General features: G+C 40.3%; 1 protein-coding gene across 1 annotated transcript in view; it reads left to right on the top strand.

Moving 5' to 3' along the window:
* mdga1 (MAM domain containing glycosylphosphatidylinositol anchor 1) overlaps positions 1-21,838 on the top strand; it is a 194,697-nt gene that overhangs the window by 91,252 nt on the left and 81,607 nt on the right. The window contains exon 4 of the mRNA XM_085353267.1: positions 20,316-20,512. Within this exon, the coding sequence (XP_085209393.1) occupies positions 20,316-20,512 (197 nt within the window). The remainder of the gene's footprint in view (positions 1-20,315; positions 20,513-21,838) is intronic.

Genomic DNA, 21,838 nt, shown 5'->3' with positions numbered 1-21,838 from the left:
CAGTTCATAAACATTATTACGTAAAGTATGAGTAGCATTTGTCACTCATAAACAAAAACAGCAGATATGAGCACATATGGCTTTCATCATCATGCAGTATAATGTCTCTATTTTTATCTGTAAAAAGGCCATCTGTAAATCTAGTTCAAATGTGATAAAATGGTAGGTAATACCAGGATGTTGCAGTAATTAAGATTTCCAGCTGTCTTTTCAATATCTTCCGGTCAATAAGGCTGATCAGATTTTAGCGGGTCTCTTTTTACTCAACCGTCATCAGTTTGCCAGTATTCACAGCCCCTCTGGGCCATTTATTGACATGGTGGTGGAGGGGGAAGGGTGGTAAAATAAGGTGTAATTTGAGTGTGCAAGGGTGAAAGAAGGTATAACTCTCATCGTACATTATATTCGCTTAAAGCAGCAGTGGAGTGATTTCTGCTCTGGTATGTAGTTGTTCATTTTAGTGATATTAATAATAAATCCTTGCAGACATGGCTAACTCTCTTGCTGGCCACTATTTTTAGTGACATCTGAATGCACTAAGAGATGGAAATGTGGGGGTGTAAACTGAGTAACTGACAGGGAACGTTTCATTTCCATTCTTATCATTTATTTATTTTTTTTATTTATTTTTACTGCCCTCACAGGTAGGATGGCTGTTCAAATTAGCTAACCCCAACTAGCCAAAGACCTATCTAGTTTGGCATCTGTATTCATCAGTGCCATAAGGCCAGGCCCATTTTAATATTATTTTATGGCGGTGGCATTTTTCATCCAGCCACTATCCAACTTTGATTTTATGGCTTTGCATTTCCCTTCTTTTTCACCCATGTTTCAGCATGCCCCTATATCCTGCTTAAATGATCAACTTTTTACTCTTATTCCCCTGCTCTTTACCTCACTGTTTTCTCACATTTGACTCAATCAGTAGTTTTTGACCCTTTTCTTTTGTATACTTATTTCTTTGTTTTTCTCCACCCTTTTCCTCTCATATTGTCTTTACCCTCCCCTTTTTTCCATTTATGACCAGCTGCAGTGGGCTAGGTAATGAAGGCAGTGTTATAAAGTATGGGACATGCCTTGGGGCAGACTCAGAGCCTGGGTATTGGCAGATAGAAAAGTTGAAATAGGATGAGGATGGAGACAGAAGGGCATAGACTGAAGGATTACGTAGAAGGCCATGAAACAGAGAAATGATCCAAGATTAGAAAAATGTAGGAAAACATTAACGCGACAAAGAAAGTCATCGCTAGTATGAAAACATTTTTTTCTCACTTTGCCAGCATTTCTACAAAATCTTGTATAGTCTAAGGCATGGTTTAGACATTTGCAAGGAATCTTTGTAGAGCCTTAAACCTAACCATTGAAGTGGAAAGCATCATTGTCGACATTTGTTTTTTTGTTGTTTTTTTTAATCATTGTCGACATTTATGCTTGTGCTGGTGCAGGTGTTCATTGCCATGTGGTCATGTCCCAGTGCTTTATATGTGATGCTAGCCATAATAGAAACTGTTTTTGCAGAAGTAAACATATTTACTCTCTGTACATGTGTAAATATTTACACATTTAGACTCGGGACAATGACCCCAAAACTGAACGAATATGTGGGTGACATATGTGATCTTTTTTCAGAAGAGTGCAGACCTAGGAACAGCAAAAATACTGCAGAGGACTGTCATGCTTCCAGGCCTCTGGTAGCTTGCTGCTGGTGGTTAAGGGTGGTATATATACACTATATTGCGAAACGTATTTACTCACCCATCCAAATTATTGAATGCAGGTGTTCCAATCACTTCCATGGCCTCATGTGTATAATATCAAGCACCTTGGTGTGCAGACTGCTTCTGCAAACATTTGTATATGAATTGGTGGCTCTCAGGAGCTCAGTGATCTCCAACATGGTACCATGATAGGCTGCCACCTGTACAACTAGTCCAGTCTTGAAATGTTCTTACAAGTAAACATTCTACTGTGAACTGTTGGTGGTATTACAACAAAGTGGAAGTAACTGGGAATGAAAGCAACTCAGACAAAAATTGGTAGGCCACATAAAATCATAGAGCAAGGTCAGTGGATGCTAAGTTGCATAGTGTGCAGACATCATCAATATTCTTCATAATCAGTCGCTAAAGACCTCCAAACTTCATGTGCTCTTCAGATTAGCTCAAGCACAGAGAGCTTTATGAAACAGGTTTCCATGGTTGATCAGCTGCATCCAAACCTTACATCACCAAGCACAATACAAACCAGATGCAGTGGTGTAAAGCATACTTCCACTACTCTAGAGTGTGTGGACAAGTCCAGTCCAATGAAGGTAGACAAACGAATACTTTTGGCAATACTCATATATATATATATATATATATATATAGTACATCGCTAGATGTAGCGATGTACTATCGCTACATCTAGCTACATCTAGCGATAGATGTAGTCAAAATCGATTTTGACTGTATCGCTCTATCGCAATAGCGCATGCTGATGATATCATCAAGCTGCGCCTGTTTTAGTCGAAAGCATCGCAGCGGCTAAAACCATTATCATCTGCAAATTATGGCGAGCGACAGCCATAGCAAAGAGATGAAGCACTGTTGAAATATGGGGAAAGCCAAAAACTGCGCTTCCTCCACTTCCGTAATATTGATTCATTAATGTTGAATTCTCTCGCAGCTGTTCTATTCCCATGTTGCTGCAGTATATTAATAACTAACCTCGTATTGTGGATGAATAATCTCAGTTGTTCTCCTGACTGAAGTTTGCCTCGTGTATAGCATCCTGCTATGCGATTGCATTTGTCCCTAACCACCAGAATCCCTCACGTTAACTTTTATGGAGTGGAAAAAAAAGTTGTCGTTCATCCTCCAGCTTCACTGTGCTAATGTTATGCTAACATAGCTGTGTCGCTAGCAATCACGTAGCACAACATTATATACCAGGTAGTCCAACTTCAGTAACCCTGCAAACGCCACTGCTGTTTAGTTTCCTGCCTTCATTTACTGTATGTTGGAAGTTGTAGCAGAGCTGTATGTTTTAATTAGTTTCAAAAATCTCTCAGTCAGAACATGGTATGTCATGTTTAGGTGGAAACTAGTGAGCTAACTTCCTGTTAACTTCTAACTCCGTTAAATTAAATAAATTCTGTTTTCATGGATGCCTGGATGTTAAACTTAATTGTTACACCTGGTAAAGCAGCAACGCTGATGATTTAATTAAAGATGAAAGAATTTAGACCGTTTTTAACAATTAGTGTTCGTTTGACTTTGGGACCTGAAGCAGACGGAGTTTTGGACCCAGATTACTCCGCAAAGCTCCTCACTACGGCAGCCGTAATGCTCTGCCAATCCATCAAGCAGTGCGGCTTATCAAAGTTGTACTCTGTTTTTTAACAGATTTCTGCACGCCAAAATCGGTTCGAGGTCAGTAAGCACAACCAGAATTCATACATAAGGCACACTCTCGATTTTTGAGAAAATTAAAGGATTTTAAGTGTGCCTTATAGTGTGGAAATACGTTATACAGAAGAAAAGAATATATCGTGATATATATCGTTACTGCACATACTTCAAATTATATCGCGATATGAATTTTAGGCCATATCGCCCAGCCCTAGCCATGAGTATATATTTACTCATATATATATTAGGGGTGCAACGATACACAAAATTCACGGTTCGGTTCGATACTTTGGTGTCACGGTTCGATATTTTTTCGATACAAAAAATGTTCATGCATTTTTAATTTGTCATTTATTAAAATTATAAATATATATTTTAACTCAAAAGTACAGTTTTTAAATTTAACCCTAACCCTTGTGCGTGTTTTTTATTTTGACAGCGAATGCGCACCTGCGGACCACTTATGTGCAGCCCTGGTTATTTAGCTCATCATATTGCAGCCACAGAAATTCTTTTGTCCATGAAATCATAAAGCTGCACTTTCTTTTTGCCTTATAGTCTGATTTGTCATAACTTCTCCGTTTTGTGGTAAGCTTTTCTTTGGCTGTCACTTCTTCACCCTGACCTGTCTTATTTGGCTCAGCAGAACTGAAATGCTTTTACACACGCACTCACATAAGCTCAGCGATTCTCTGCGCGATCAACCTCTCACATGTTTAAGCTTGCTGCGGGAGATTTCACTTGTCATGTTTGCATAGTAAGCTAACGATTAATAAGACGATGTCAGAGGAATTGGTGCACAAATTATCATCACTCACAGATCAGTGCTGTCGCTCTCTATACACAGTTCGTACGATTGCAAAGTGAAAGCAAAAAAACAAGCGCAAATTCAAACGCGACTTCAATATGTCACATATTGACAGTGGCTCACCGATGCCAATGACATAATTACCCAGCTACATTTCTGAAAGAATGCAAAAGCATTGACATATATTTTTCCTACAATAGCCTGACGGGCAGGGAAGAGATAGAATTTTGGTAGCCCGACTGAAAAAATCGCTGTCTATCGTTGCACCCCTAATATATATATATATTAGGGGTGCAACGATATTCGTATCGATATTGAACCGTTCGATACAGTGCTTTCGGTTCGGTACGCATATGTATCGAACAATACAACATTTGTAATTTATTTTATCAATTTTCCTTCTGACGATGCTGTCTGTGTTGAGCGCTCAGTGAATCTGTGTTCGACTACTCCGCCTAGGCTGCACTGTCCAGCGCAGATCCACTGAGCGCTCAACACAGACAGCATAGTCAGAAGGAAGAGCGCAGGGCAAGCTAGCGAGACAGAAGTTAAGCTCTCCTTGCAACAGGCAAATTGAACCTCATTCAGATCTGGCGTTTGGAATTATTTTGGTTTTCATGTGACGTATGACCCTGAAGGTAAGCGAGTCATGGACTAAAGTAAAACAGTATGTTGGATGTGCCATGCAATGCTCAATTACATGGGTGGGAGCTAGCGTGTTAGCGCAGTTAGCTCGTTAACGTGTTGGCCGTCTAGCCCCATGCACGGAGCGATCGGCGGTAGCTCGTTAACGGAGATTTGCCGTGTTGTGGCGTTAAGGTCATTTCAACGAGATTAACCTGAATGCACTAGTGGGAACACAACGAATATGACTGCACATTTACGCCGACATCATCCTAGTGCAAAGACAAGTGGAAGCAGACAAAAAAAAGCAAGCATGCTACTAACTTTAGCCGAGTCATTTAGACCGCTGTTAGCACATGATTCTCCTTATGCTGCTGAGAATATAGCCCAGAAGAAGCGGATAGTATAGCTTTTATTTTGGAAAGAGCCATTTCTCTGTAATAAACTCTCTTTTCCAAAGATGAGTGATTCCTCAATCAGATACAGGGCTTGCAATATCGCTAGCCCGACGTCCCGAAGCTAGCGATTTTTTCAGTCGGGCTACCAAAATCTATCTCTTCCCTGCCCGTCAGGCTATTGTAGGAAAAATATATGTCAATGCTTTTGCATTCTTTCAGAAATGTAGCTGGGTAATTATGTCATTGGCATCGGTGAGCCACTGTCAATATGTGACATATTGAAGTCGCGTTTGAATTTGCGCTTGTTTTTTTGCTTTCACTTTGCAATCGTGCGAACTGTGTATAGAGAGCGACAGCACTGATCTGTGAGTGATGATAATTTGTGCACCAATTCCTCTGAAATCATCTTATTAATCGTTAGCTTACTATGCAAACATGACAAGTGAAATCTCCCGCAGCAAGCTTAAACATGTGAGAGGTTGATCGCGCAGAGAATCGCTGAGCTTATGTGAGTGCGTGTGTAAAAGCATTTCAGTTCTGCTGAGCCAAATAAGACAGGTCAGGGTGAAGAAGTGACAGCCAAAGAAAAGCTTACCACAAAACGGAGAAGTTATGACAAATCAGACTATAAGGCAAAAAGAAAGTGCAGCTTTATGGTTTCATGGACAAAAGAATTTCTGTGGCTGCAATATGATGAGCTAAATAACCAGGGCTGCACATAAGTGGTCCGCAGGTGCGCATTCGCTGTCAAAATAAAAAACACGCACAAGGGTTAGGGTTAAATTTAAAAACTGTACTTTTGAGTTAAAATATATATTTATAATTTTAATAAATGACAAATTAAAAATGCATGAACATTTTTTTGTATCGAAAAAATATCGAACCGTGACACCAAAGTATCGAACCGAACCGAACCGTGAATTTTGTGTATCGTTGCACCCCTAATATATATATATATATATATATATATATATATATATATATATATATATATATGAGAGAGAGAGAGAGAGAGTATTTAAAAGTAGAATGGGAGGGAGAGCCTTCAGTTTTCAGGCCCCTCTTCTGTGGAATCAGCTTCCAGTTTGGATTCGGGAGACAGACACTTTCTCTCCCTTAGTTATGCTGCAATAGACGTAGGCTGCCGAGGAGTCCCATGGGGATTTCTCACTCACTATGTGTTAATAGACCTCTCTGCATTGAATCATATCTGTTATTAACCTCTGTCTCTCTTCCACAGCATGTCTTTATCCTGTCTTCCTTCTCCCACCCCAACCGGTCGCAGCAGATGGCCGCCCCTCCCTGAGCCTGGTTCTGCCGGAAGTTTCTTCCTGTTAAAAGGGAGTTTTCCTTCCCACTGTCACCAAAGTGCTTGCTCATAGGGGGTCATATGATTGTTGGGTTTTTTTCTGTATCTATGAAGCGCCTTGAGGCGACTTTTGTTGTGATTTGGCGCTATATAAATAAAATTGAATTGAATATATATTAGGGGTGCAACAATACTCGTATCGATATTGAACCATTCGATACAGTGCTTTCGGTTCGGTACGCATATGTATCGAACAATACAAAATTTTTAATTTATTTTATCAACTTTTCTTCTGACGATGCTGTCTGTGTTGAGAGCTCAGTGGATCTGCGTTCGACTTATCCGCCTAGGCTGCACTGTCGAGCGCAGATCCACTGAGCGCAGCGCAAGCTAGCGAGACAGAAGCTAAGCTTGTTGCAACATGGCAAATTGAATCTCCCCCACCCTAATTCAGATCTGGCGTTTGGAACTATTTTGGTCTTCATGTGAAGTATGACCCTGAAGGTAAGCGCGTCATGGACAAAAGTAAAATAGTATGTCGGATGTGCCACGCAATGCTCAATTACATGGGTGGGAACTAGTGCGTTAGCGCAGTTAGCTTGTTAACGTGTTGACGCCGTCCAACCGCACGCACGGAGCGATCCGTGGTAGCTCGTTAACGGAGATTTGCCGTGTTGTGGCGTTAACGTCATTTCAACGAGATTAACGCTGACAGCACTAGTGGGAACACAACGAATATGACTGCACATTTACTCCGACATCATCCTAGTGCAGGGCTGCCCAATCCCAGTCCTCGAGAGCTACTATCCTGCAGCTTTTAGATGCATCCCTACTCCAACACAGCTGAATCAAATGGTTTGATTACCTCTTCAGCATGCCATCGTGTTTGGCAAAGGCCTGATAACAAGCCATTCATTTGATTCGGGTGTGTGGGAACAAGGATGCATCTAAAAGCTGCAGGACGGTAGCTCTCGAGGACCGGGATTGGGCACCCCTGTCCTAGTGCAAAGACAAGTGGAAGCAGACAAAAACAACAAGCACGCATGCTACAAACTTTACCCGAGTCATTTAGACAGCCATTAGCACATGATTCTCCTTATGGGGACCTAATATGTTTAATAGGCATGAACATTTTTTTGTATCAAAAAAATATCGAACCGTGACACCAAAGTATCGAACCGAACCGTGAATTTTGTGTATCGTTGCACCCCTAATAAATAAATAAATATATACATACACATGTGTGAGTACAGAATAAATCTTGTGGCAAAAAGAAGCAGGACATTATAAAGCCAATAATCTCAGTCAATCCTAACCTAAAATCAGTTCAGAGCTATTCTGTAAAACCTTTGCAGGTGTTCCAGCCTGGGGAAATACTCCCTGTCTCTATATAAAAAGTAGGGAAGGGCAAAAACCCCAGAAGAGACACTAAGAGATAAATAATGTAAAGAAACCACCAAATAAACCAGAAAATAACACCCGGAAAAATCTGAAATGGGTATCTAGGTGCACTACCACAAACTCAGGGTGGTAAATTTTGTTAAGAGTGGGCTAACTCAGCACTTTCTGAGTGCAGGCGGTGCTGTTGGTGGGGAGAGCTGCACAAATCAGTCTGGATAGTAGGCAATAACCATCTTACCAACAGGCGGGTGGGGTTATTCTGTGCTAAAGCATTGCCTAATAGCCTCTATGTTTTGCTCTGGGCAATTTTTGAAATAATACTTGGAGGACTGTGGGTGGTGTGAAATGCAGTATTTTGGTTTAGCGGAGCCTCCGTGATGGAGTTTTTCCTCTTAGTAAAGTTATACACACTCCTGACAAACTTTTTAAAACTATTTTTACTTGCTTATTGATATGCTTAATCAACTAAAAACCAGATGAGTGTAGTAGAAAGTTTTTTAAATTTATGGTTTTGTCCAGCCCCAAAGCCACGTAGTTGCAGCAGATGGATGAGTATTTCCTTCCCACTTCCGCCAAGTGCTTGCTCAAAGGGGGCCATTTATTGAGATTTCCTTTCTATTTTTGTAGGGTCTTTACCTTATAATATAAAGCATTGAGGTGCCTTGAGGCAAACGCTGTTGTGATTTGGTGCTATATAAAAAAAATGGAATTGAATTGAACTGAATTCAGTGAAAGAGAAGCTGGCCATGCGGTCACTTGATAGACACACACAAAAAAATGATCTGCTTCCTGTCTGATCAAACCAGCCAAGTGTCCTTCATCAGCTGCTTTGTAAAGTTTTGCTTCTGATAAAAATGATAATAACAAATACATCATGCAAATGAAGACGTGAACACAGCAGCTTCACTTTTGTAATCCACGGGAGTGAATGAACTTTAATCTAATGAGATTGCTAGAGTTGCTTTATTCAAACTTATATTGTCCATGAGGTGAACAGCTGCATGTGTGAGGGTGTAGTGTTGTTGTGTGTGTTTAAATCTTCTCATGTTCCATATTGTTTGTCCAAAGTGGGGTAAGTTACAAAAGCATTCCCACCTTCTCAGTGACTGCTGATCGGACTGTATTTTCACACCTAGTGTTATCTTGAGTACGGTGTACATTTTAGGACATCGACAGGTATCAGGAAAAAAGTTGTCAGGTCTCAGAAAAAAATGTCAGGTATCAGTTCTCTGGAAAAAAGTCGTCAGGTCTCAGAACACGAGCTATCAGACAGAGAGAAAATCTTCCTGCAGGTGGTGCTGTTGTCATGTGCCAGCCGAATTGATTTCCAAATACGTCATCAACTTGTGACAGTGGAAGAACGTAAGGTCATTGACCTCACCGGAATTCTACCACAGTTCATGCTCCTAACGACACAACTTAAGTTTAACTTGCTCTCCTTTTTGTCCATACTTTTGCCACAGTTGTGTTATATTAAGTTGCGGTTAGGTTGTGAAAGTTACATAACGCATATCAGAGAAGGAAAGCTAATTTTGTACGATAAACTAAGTCAGCACTATTTTTGTCTGTCTAATTCATTCTAGCTAGCGACAGTGGTGTTGAAACATTATCTAAATTTAAACTGGTTTGTAATTGTTTTATATACGTTTCAGCGAATGGACAAGCTGAAAGCTTACGAGGAGCCTGCATCCTTTCTGTCGCTGTTTTTCTTTATTTCTCTTTTTTCTGTTGCTACTGTCAAGATATTTTGTGATCTCGATATGTTTTTTTTTGTTGTTGTTGTTTATAGATTTGCTGCAATATGTCATGACATATTGCATTGAAGATGAAAGGAGTATCCGACTTTGGCTGGTTTCTATGACTCTTCCAAAAATACTATTTTTTATCGAGCATTAAAAATAAATGAGAAAAGTACAACTTATTTAGTAACTACTGTTCACCTCTTTCATACATACACCTCTGTATGTATTATTGTAGGTTCTACCTTACAATATAAAGCGCCTTGAGGCGACTGTTGTTGTGATTTGGCGCTATATAAATAAAATTGAATTGAATTGAATATCAAAGAAGTGTATTTTTTTGCTACACATAATATTTCCTTTGTGTAAACTGAATAGATGCTGCTTTTAGTGTAATTACCACCTAAAAAGGTTTAATAATTTACCGGTTAGTTACTTATGGTCAGTGTAAGAGGTGGGTGATCAATTAGACTGTTGTTGTCACACTTAACCTTTCAAGATACAATGATAATAACATTGTTCAAGAAAGGCTTAAAACAAAGGGAAATCAGCTGTGTACTGAATTCATATAGGCATAAAATAAGGTAAGTCTGCATTTCAAAAGCATGTGTTTTATGAGATACAGTTTCCATGACAAATCTCTAAAATGACAAAAGATGCACTTTGTCTTTAATATCTTTAATAATGTAAATCTGTGTTGTGTTTTAACAGTGAGAGGCATCTGAGAAGAGTTTTAAAACTTCTAGGGTTGAAGTCTGAATTAGCCAGACAAAAATAGTGCTGACTTAGTTTATCGTACAAAATTAGCTTTCCTTCTCTGATATGCGTTATGTAACTTTCACAACCTAACCGCAACTTAATATAACACAACTGTGGCAAAAGTATGGACAAAAGGGAGAGCAAGTTAAACTTACGTTGGCTGTGTCCCAATTAAGAGACCGCACACTTGGAGTATATAAATGTATGTATATATATATATATATATATATATATGTGTATACACATATACACACCCAGCACGCCCCTGCGGGCGGTTTATCCTTCAAGCTCGGGTCCTCTACCAGAGGCCTGGGAGCTTGAGGGTCCTGCGCAGTATCTTAGCTGTTCCCAGGACTGCGCTCTTCTGGACAGAGATCTCCGATGTTGTTCCCGGGATCTGCTGGAGCCACTCGCCTAGCTTGGGAGTCACCGCACCTAGTGCTCCGATTACCACGGGGACCACCGTTACCTTCACCCTCCACATCCTCTCGAGCTCTTCTCTGAGCCCTTGGTATTTCTCCAGCTTCTCGTGTTCCTTCTTCCTGATATTGCTGTCATTCGGAACCGCTACATCGATCACTACGGCCGTCTTCTTCTGTTTGTCTACCACCACTATGTCCGGTTGGTTAGCCACCACCATTTTGTCCGTCTGTATCTGGAAGTCCCACAGGATCTTAGCTCGGTCATTCTCCACCACCCTTGGGGGCATCTCCCATTTTGACCTCGGGACTTCCAGGTTATACTCGGCACTGATGTTCCTGTACACTATGCCGGCCACTTGGTTATGGCGTTCCATGTATGCCTTGCCTGCTAGCATCTTGCACCCTGCTGTTATGTGCTGGATTGTCTCTGGGGCATCTTTACACAGCCTGCACCTGGGGTCTTGCCTGGTGTGATAGACCCCAGCCTCTATGGATCTTGTGCTCAGAGCTTGTTCTTGTGCTGCCATGATTAGTGCCTCTGTGCTGTCTTTCAGTCCAGCTTTCTGGATATCAGCCACCTCCTCTATCTGCCGGTGGTACATACCGTGCAGGGGCCTGTCCTTCCATGATGGTTCCTCGTCTCCCTCCTCTTTCTTGGGTTTCTGCTGCCTGAGGTATTCACTGAGCACTCGGTCAGTTGGGGCCATCTTCCCAATGTATTCTTGGATGTTCGTTGTCTCATCCTGGACTGTGGTGCTGACACTCACCAGTCCCCGGCCCCCTTCCTTCCGCTTAGCGTACAGCCTCAGGGTGCTGGATTTGGGGTGAAACCCTCCATGCATGGTAAGGAGCTTTCTTGTCTTTATGTCAGTGGCTTCTATCTCCTCCTTTGGCCAGCCTATTACCCCAGCAGGATACCTGATCACGGGCAGGGCGTACGTGTTGATGGCCCGGATCTTGTTCTTACCATTCAGCTGACTCCTCAGGACTTGCCTGACCCTCTGCAGGTACTTGGTGGTTGCAGCTTTTCTAGCGGCCTCTTCATGGTTCCCATTCGCCTGTGGGATCGCCTGTGGGATCCCCAAGTACTTGTAACTGTCCTCTATGTATGTATATATATATATATATATATATATACATACACACACATGCAGCAGTGGGTCCTTCAGTCTGTCCTCACTCTGGACACTTCTAGTTGTCACACATGGAAATCAAATGTGTGATAAGCTGCAGGATTCAAACACAAGTGTAACTTATAAATACGTGTTCATACTTTTATTACACAATCAGAGAGAAAGAAAAAGAGAGAGAGTGCAGGACAGACAGACAGGTGACAGTCTCAGGTGTATACACTGCTACAAACAGGAGGATTTAGTGTTTGTGTTATTACGAGTGCTAAACAAGAAGAGTTCCCAGATGGTACAGTGGACACATGTGTGACTCTTGTGATTAAAGCATCTTTCTTTCAGCTTAACGAGTGAACCGTCAGCTCGTTCAAATACGCGTTAAAGTCAATTTGGCTCGACAACACCGAACAGAGGCAGTAATATAACATAGCTAACATTAACAGTGCAGTGAATCCTGCTTGTGCCGTGATATTCAGGACTGCAAACCGAGCAGCATCACTGACTTTCAGCTTGTTGTGTTTGTGGATATATGACTGACTTTAATTATGCATAAAAGCATCACATTATCTGTCAGATTAAGGACAACTATTGAACTGCGTATATTTTACAGTAAAGGCTTTAAAACCAAGTTAGTGCAAACATCGCTAATATTTGTAACTTTGCTGACATGTGGCCAACAGTAATGTTTCAATGTTCTTCGTTATTAAACATTTGCACGTAAATAAGTGACATAATATTCAGTACTTACTTTTGAAAGTTTACTCTTTGGCCGCCCCGCTTCTGCCGTCTGCCGTATTTCTCGGCAAAATTATCCACATTCACCGCTGCGCTATGAATTGTGGAATATATGGGACCATGAAGCGTGCACCGGACCACGCTTGATATTTGGGGAAATCGACGGCGCATTTGGAGTACGCATTTGGAGTACACTTCGAATTGGGACAGGCGTCGTCGCGTCGCGGTGACATAATAGGTCTTTTAATTGGGACACAGCCGTTGTGTTGTTACTAGCATGAACTGTGGTAGAATTCCGGTGAGTTCAATGACCTTACGTTCTTCCACTGTCACACGTTGATGACGTATTTGGAAATCAATTTGGCTGGCACATGACAACAGCGCCACCTGCAGGAAGATTTTCTCTCTGTCTGATAGCTCGTGTTCTGAGACCTGATGACTTTTTTCCTGAGAACTGAGACCTGACATTTTTTTTTCTGAGACCTGACATTTTTTTCCTGAGACCTGACAACTGTTTTCCTGAGAACAGACCTGACATTTTTTTGTCTGAGACCTGACAACTTTTTTCCTGATACCTGACGACTCTTTTCCTGAGACCTGACGATGTCCTAAAATGTACACCGTTCTATGGAGTCTTTTTGTTCTTATCCGTTTATGTATTCGCTGCCCTCTATTAACCAGGAACCAGTAAAGTTTTTCCAGAATGCCGCTTTAGTATCTGGACAAGATCAACAGAAGTTGTCCAGAGTTGTTTTAATAAAGAGATTGTGCATATTGCCCCTGAGTCCAGTGTTCACCTTGAGACACAACACAATAAAGCACAAGCACTTTAATAACTTTAAGACCACCAGCCGCCTATATTACAAGGTGTATCTCTATATATTTTCTCTATACATATTATTGCCATGGTCCACTGTTCTATACACGCAACAAAGCTAATTAAATATGCAAAAAGCATCTGCCATCTGGCCATCCCCAACAATATGCTATGGATGTGTCTGCATGGTTGAGAGGAAATTGTCTAAGTATATATACTTGCAAGATGGATGGATGCGGCTGATACACCATGAGCATTCAAAGGAACACAGGAGGAGTACAAAGGGCATCCTTTATCCATCCTGCTCCCCATAGATATCTTCAGAAGCCATTTACGGGGGACATAGAAGGACTTTCTTCTAAGATTCATGTGTTATTGTGACCCTGAGGAAATTGTGTGTATTGGGGTTGGTTATTGCGTACTTGTATATGTAGACGTATCACTCTGTGTGTGTGTGTGTGTGTGTGTGTACATACTATTGCATAACATTGTGTGAGCCTATGCAACTTTTCTTGTGTTCCTGCGTGTGAGAGATTGTGTGTTATTTTAACCCAGAGGCTAAGTGAATGAACTGTGCTTTTGCATCCTTTAACACCCTCTTTGCTGTCACTACCGCTGTGCAGTTACACTGTCGCACTCACGGTAAATAACCGTGCCCAAATTAGTCTTTTTATGGCCTAAAAGAATAGAGTCACACCATCATGAATGTTTAATACATTTTCCCAGGCTCTTTGCTGACAAAAGCATAATTAAGGCTCGCACATAACGCGCTGCCTCAACGAAAATGCACCATTTTCAGCAAATTCAAGAGTGGTAGTTTGGGAGAAGACTCATAGTGTTGTTCTTCCTAACCACACTCCTGTGCCTTGCTATTAAACCTAACAGCAGAACATGTACACAAGTTGCTGCAGAGGTTGCAATCTTTTTTGCATTTATTGTAATCGTGGTTTAACAGTAGTTTTACGCTGACATGTATTGTGTATTGACATGATGTGTTCTTTGTGCATGTGTAAAGCAAGCGCCTAACTAAATGGTCTGTGTGTTTAAATTAGTTTACTCTCATTACTTGACTGCCAATGCTTTTTATCTTTCTGGATACGTAGGATGTTCATACTTCCAGATGAACAGAATCAACTTTTTGGGATATCCTTATCTGGATGATTGAGCATGCATGAAGGCATAATTTGTGTGTTAAAAGAAAAAAAGTGATTTATATTGTTACACTAAAAACTAAACTAAACAAATTTAGCACGGAAAATCAGAATAAATCAACCTTTACTTCCAAACATTGCATTTTAAATACAGGCAATGCTCTCGTTATTTCCAAATGTGGGCCTCGTGCATGTTTTATGCCATCTTTAAGGCAATGTCTATGAGCAGAATGCTGAATAATTGACGAGATGTGAAGCTGGATCAAACGGCAAGTCTGCCTCTGTTTGTGCCTCTCTGTATGCGCAGACTTTTCCTGCTGTGTGTGCTGCTATGAGCTTCCATTAGTGTTTGTGTGTGGTCAATGGTATAAAAGAGTGTGTTTTCAGACCTTGTAAATACCTACAGATGTATGCAAATGTGAGCTTGACAAAAAAACAGCTCAAGTATTATTATTTTTTAATCCCTTACCTGGTTTGATGATGACTTATTGTATTGCTGTGGACTGAAATAAGCTTTTAAAATAGAAACTCAAAATTTTGCAATAATTTAATAATAAATATGGGTTTTAAAAAATTTATATTCTGTTTAATTCCATTTTTAACAATGTGTTCAAACTTTTTTGGGGGAAAAATTGTTACATGTATTAGGGGGTACTAAATCCACTACTTACCCAATCACTCACACACACAGACTCTATTGTACACTATTGTACACTCACATTCAATTGAGCCTGTCATCTTCTCTAATGGCCATCTACTCCTAGAGAGCTATTAGAGTACCGGACATGTTATTGGAAATCAAAGAGGATTTGGAGTCCAGAGCATCCTCCTGCAGGAGTAAGTACCTAGCAGAGGTCAGCTTGTTACAAAAACACACTCTGTCAACTCTGACCGCCAGGATGGATTAGTAAATCTCTGCTTCCTTCATTTTAATGGTTACTCTGGTTATTTTAGTGAAATGATGGCATGCAACCACATTTTTAATCTATGAAAGATGCATGCTGCACATGTCTGTGATGCTGTAAATTTACATTTTCCTCTTCTTATGTCTTTGTTAACTGTGTTAGCAGCTTAAATGCATTTATTAAGTGTTATTTGCCAGTAGCTTAGATCCTTGCAAATGAGACTGGAATAGATGTGTAAATCAGACTTTATAGATATAATTCATGGTAACCTTAACAGTAAGCTTAAAAGGACATTTTTAAAATTACATGTCTTTCAGTGATACTTTCAGTATACTTTCAGTAGAGTACAGGACATGTTATTGGAAATCTAAGAGGATTTGGAGTCCAGAGCATCCTCCTGCTGGAGTAAGTACCTAGCAGAGGACTTTCAGTGATACTTTCAGTATCACTATCTTAGTGGGTTTAAATTGGGTATATCTCTTTAATAATATTAGATAAAATTTCGGGTTGAGACTTCAGAACAAAAAACAGCAGTTTCTTATTTCTCAATAATAAAGAAATTTCAGCTGGAATAACTGAATCTGCTTGCTTGATCTGAAGTTTTAAAACATCGCTGAATAACCCTTTCTCAATTAACTTGTAAGTGAGATTAAGACTATGTCATAAAGGTCTGACTTTTTTCTTATTTTCAGAATTCATGTGTAACTAAAATTTATACATGAATTATGTGCTGTGTTACTCGACAAAAATCTATTCATTTTCTTCTGTTTATCCTTAACAGGGTTGCAGGGGGGCTGCAGTCTATCCCAGCTACTGTAGCTTGAGAGGCGGGGTACACCTTGAACAGGTCACCAGTCTTACACAGGGCTAACACAGAGAGACAGACAACCATTCACACTTACAAGCATCTATGGGCAATTTAAAATCACCAGTTAACCTAACACCAATTGCATGACTGAGTTGTGGGAGAAAGCCAGAGTACCTGGAAACAACATACAAACTGTGTCAAACTCAGGACCTTCTTGCTGTGAGGCAACAATGGTAACCACCACACCACCTTGCTACCTTAAATGGTAAATGGCCTGTATTTGTACAACGCTTTACTGGTCCTAAAGGACCCCAAAGCGCTTTACACACTCAGTCCAGGGCAGCTGTAGGTAGCTACAGCCGCCCTGGGGCACACTGACATAGGCGAGGCTGCTGGACACTGGCACCACCGGGCCCTCTGACCACCACCAGTAGGCAACGGGTGAAGTGTCTTGCCCAAGGACACAACGACCGAGACCGTCTGTCGTTACAAGACGAACTGCCAACTCCTGAGCCACGACCAGATTAAAAAAAAAATTAAAGACTTAACAAGACAGATGATGAAATGGAACAAGGAAAGTGTGATCTTTCCTAGATATCATAGCTTTTAGCTGGTACCTGTTACTACTGTCTAGATTTATGAAAGAAACTATAGTTAAAGGCAGCTAATGTGGACTCCATTACTGCACATTTGTTTTTCAGCACTGTAATTATAAAATGCAATCTCACATAGTGTTTTTGAAATCTCTATTCGCAGGCATCTATCCAAGCTAAGGGCCACTCTAAGAGAGAGCTAAAGGTGTCTTTGAGTCAGCACCACTGTGTGGTGTCTAAGCAGAAAACAATGCCAGACCCCCAGAGCAGAGATGTGCATTAAAAGCTGTGGCTAACAAAAGCCACACAGTGCAATTGATCTAAACTGTGTGCAAAGGCAGGACTTTGGGGAAATCAGAAACTTCATTAAAGTTTCATATTGTATTTCTGTGCACTTGCAGTTTCACCCTGTCTCTATTTACTTAAAGGCCCATACTGAGCAAAGTTAGAGTTCCCCTCTGGTTTTGCATTGCAAAAGCTTTAACAGTGCAACTGTTTTTCAGAAAAAAAATCAAAGAAGCATTGTCATTGTTTCCAAATATAAACAAAATGAACACTTTTTGTTCAAGAAATGCTTCTTTTAACATTAGTTTTGAGTTCTTGCACCATTTCTTACGTCAGGTTATGTTGATGATAGTTTGAATTATCCATATTTTCACGACGCAAACATAATGTAAGGCCATGCCAGAATATATTAACCCAGGGAAAAAAAGTATCTCTTCGGCAATATGTGTAATATAGAATCAGAATGCATGACCACACAGTGTGGACCACCACATCGACTATTTACATTTGTTTATACTCTCTTTGTATAATCTTCTCTTTGTGGCAGGCTTTCCACCTTCTCATTCAAACGGGAAATATGCAGAATGCCAACAAATCACACATTGCACTGACTCTCTGGCAGACACACAAGCACACACCACACATACTACTGGGGCATTAGTCAGCTAGGGTTCCCCTTGCGCTGCAAATGATCTGTGAAAAATATACAGAAATCCTTTGCCAGTCCTGGACAGATAAATGCACACATTCACATGCACCTATTCACAAATTCAAGTATACAAAGGTGCTAGCTCCGTTTCCAAATCTCTTTCACACACACATGCGCACATGGCAGAACCAGGAGGCAGATATCATTGATAGCTTCTCAGGTTTGAAGGCCTTTTCCTGGCAGAGGCTTCTAGAAATACTGGTACAACTCATTGTCTAGTTTCTTGCTGGGCCTTATTTTGTCTCAAGCTGTGGCTTCATAAATCACAATATCCATTAAGAGTGGAAAACCATAGAATCAGGTGAGCACTTCACAAAGCTTAGAACTACTTCACTAAAAAAACCCAACTAAAACAAACAAATGCTGTGCAAAACAAGTGTACTGTATTAAAGTAAGCAGCTTAGTCAGCTCAGATTGTGTAAAAGTTGGATGAAAAAAAGTGTAGATAATAAAATGTGCAATACAATCATGTCATAAAAATGTACAACAAAGCAGGACTATATTACAATACTCAACTGGCAGGTAATTGGTGATTCCAGATTGACCATAGGTTCTGGCTATGAGAGTGTATCTATTATGGCTAGTACTCAACCCCTTCTCCAAACACATTAATTTGGATAAATGGTTAGGGAAATGATGGACGAATGGAGATAACTTGGGAAATAATTTTATAGCATAGAAGCATAATATTTTCTTCATTCAGTGTTTCAAGACATTGTTTTGATAAGAATTTATTTAATTAAGTTGCACGTTTCCAGTGGAATACTCAAGGGACTGCATTTTTTTTTGTGTTTGTGTTCGTTTTGTTAAATTATTTTGAAGATGATTTGATAAAACAACTGTAGTCACAACTGTTCGCATGCGGTTTAAGTGTTGTACAGATCCTGACTCACTTTTATTTCCCAAGGTATTCAAAAAGGTTACTGCACACTGTAAAGCAAGGTCCTATGATTTAGTAAACATTCCCGTGACCCTTTTATTTTAAAAAGGAGTTGTTTCTCATGCAATGTCTGCTTTATTTGTAGCCACTTCAATGCGCTTAAGTTGCCTCTGTGAGTTTATGTCTCAGTCTGCCTCTGAGCTCTAACCTTCAAACTACAAAAGTGCTCTGATGCTATGTTCAGGCAGTGCACACTTTGATATAGTTCTAGATGTGTGTGAGTGCATGCATGTGCATATGGCTGTGTGTGTGAAGCACAGCCCTCATGTGACAACGGTGCCCTTTTCAACAACAAAATCACAAATCAACCATGCTTAGCTACACATTGTTTCTCTCAAATGTCTCCAGCCAAAAATACAAATGCTTCCCTCCTTACAGCATCGCATGAGCCCTGCTGTGTTCACATCCAGTGATGTCAAGCAACATAGTCGTTACATTCGCAGCTCACATTTTTCCATAGCTTGCAACTTAAGTGTGCTGTAGGTGAGATGAGTTGACACAATAGACAGGAGGTGAAGGGCAGGAGGTGCAAAGAGAAAGAAAAAGGTGGTGAGCAGGAAGGGGAGAAGTAAAATGGAGTGGGGAGCAAAGAGAGGAACCTTTGGTGTTGGCAGAAATTGTTTCTATAATGTTTGAAGGCTGCAACAGTCCAATTAGGCTGCAAAGAATCAGAATTACACACGCACGCACACACATGCACACACACACACACACCACTCTGCCCTGTAAGAGATAGAAGCAGAGAGCGAGGAGGAGAGGATAGAAAGGAAGGGATGGTGATGTGGAGTGAAAGTGGCAGTGAGTTTTGTAGAGATGGCAGAAACCAGGGGAGAGCAGCCTCTGTGCTCGTGACAGCAGCTGAAATCCTATCCACTGGAGGAAAAGGGAGACGACACTTCCATGAAGGAAATGCCCAGGAAAAATGAAGCAAGTGGGGGGGAAAGGGGGATTAAAAAAATGACAGAAAAGAAATATGAAGGCGCAGTGTGCGAGAGTCACAGCAAGAGATGGAAATGGTAAACACAGAAATCTTTGGACATTTGTGCTCCTTAGAAAGTAAAATAAATAGGTGACTGTTTGGACAGCTTTGGTCAGTGTGGGTGGGCAACAAACTAGAACTGTTTGCTTTATTTACAAGTATTATTCCATATATCAGATCTCATCCCTGCTACAAATTATTGCCAGTGTTTTCCCCTGAAAAAAAAAGCCTCAAAGCCATGAAAAGCCTTTTTAACTGCAAAGGCTGTGAAGAGATTGTGATTTTATAAAACAGTATTTTGTGGTTATTTATTTCCCTGTGTGATGGAGTAGGAGCTTAATTGTGCAATTTTCTCCCTGCAGCATTATCAAAGTCTTCATAGTTTTATTGTTTTCTTCACCGTCTATTTTGCAGATCTTGATATACCAGTTCTGACAGTACACCAGACCATCAGCGACGTGCGCGGCAGTTACTACCAAGAGAAGACAGTATTCCTGCGCTGCACCGTCAACTCCAACCCTCCCGCACGCTTCATCTGGAAACGTGGGGATATGCTCATCGAGCAGAGCAAAGACAATGGAGTGGACATTTATGAGCCTCTTTACACTCAGGTACACATGTACAGCTCACAAACGCTCTGCCAGGTGTGGAGTCGCTCCCTGCTTTCTGCCCTTACCTTCCCATTTCAACCCTGTTCTTTTCTGCCATCAAGACAAAGCCTCACCCAGCTGAACGTATTTCATTCTCTCGTGATTATTAATTGAATATGTCTCACATTCAATGTTTACTTAGACAGTGTTGTGGAATTAGCGTTGATGTAAGGTTGTCATAGGAATTGAACTGTTTCTTTCTTAAACCTCTCCCCTGAAGAGCAATTATCCAATAATTCTCCACGGCAAGACTGATAAGCTTTGGATTTGCTGAAACTGTGCATGTTTTACTTGGCGTTAAAGGACTTGCAATCAATCTGTATGGCTATTTTTAACATGATTTGATTCCATGTGTATTATCAGTGACCTGTGGAGCTGTATGTATCAGACAGTTAGCAAGATATGTCATTTAGATGGATTTATTTTTATGATAGCAATAATTTCATCGTAACCTGCAACATTGTTTTGATTACATTATTCAGTGTGTGACACTACGCTTACTTTTTAAGTCAGTGTGACACTCCAAAGTGGGAAAAGCCCTTTAATGCTCTGTATTACCTCTACATAGATTACAACTAAGGCTAACTACAATTTTATGTCATATTATTTTGTGCAGTTACAGGTTATATCACAAAAAGACATTTTAATATATATATTTAAATACATAATATGTTGTGGATGCTAGTACTGGACTCTTCACCCATTGAAGGTCTAACTTACTTTTAGGAAATATGCATCCTCCATATTCAATGTTTTATGTGAGACATTCATTCATAACTGAAACATAACTTCATAATTTGAAGCAGATCTAGTTTCAAACTTTCAAAACAATATATCTCTTATTACTCTCTTTCACTATTTCATGCAACTAATATTGACTTGATTAAACTAGACAGTTGCAGCTGATAATACACATTATCAGCTGCACTATGTGTTGCTATGGTTTCTCTGTGGTAGTCGGATATACCTATTTTGCATAAACATTACTGAAGTAATTACTGTGAAAATACTATAAGCTACTAAATCCAAGTAAAACAACAAAAAATTACCATGGGCCAGGCATAATAGGTTCAATTAACTTTAATAACGTGGCCCTTTTTAATGACTAAAATTTTCATTAATCACTCTATGCAAACAAATCCCAAAAACTCTAGAAATATACTATGTCAGGAAGCCTAGAACATGGTAGGTACACTGGAATGCCTTAGCAAACACATGAATAATTATGTATTACATTTTTACATTGTTGTTTATAGTAGCATTATGAGATTGTTTTTCTTCCTTTCT

This window comes from Diplotaxodon limnothrissa, linkage group LG1 (assembly GCF_057381915.1).
Source record: "Diplotaxodon limnothrissa isolate DT_005_m linkage group LG1, D_limnothrissa_male_GT1.1, whole genome shotgun sequence".
NCBI classification, from domain to species: Eukaryota; Metazoa; Chordata; class Actinopteri; order Cichliformes; family Cichlidae; genus Diplotaxodon; species Diplotaxodon limnothrissa.
This window is presented reverse-complemented; position numbering and strand designations above follow the sequence as displayed.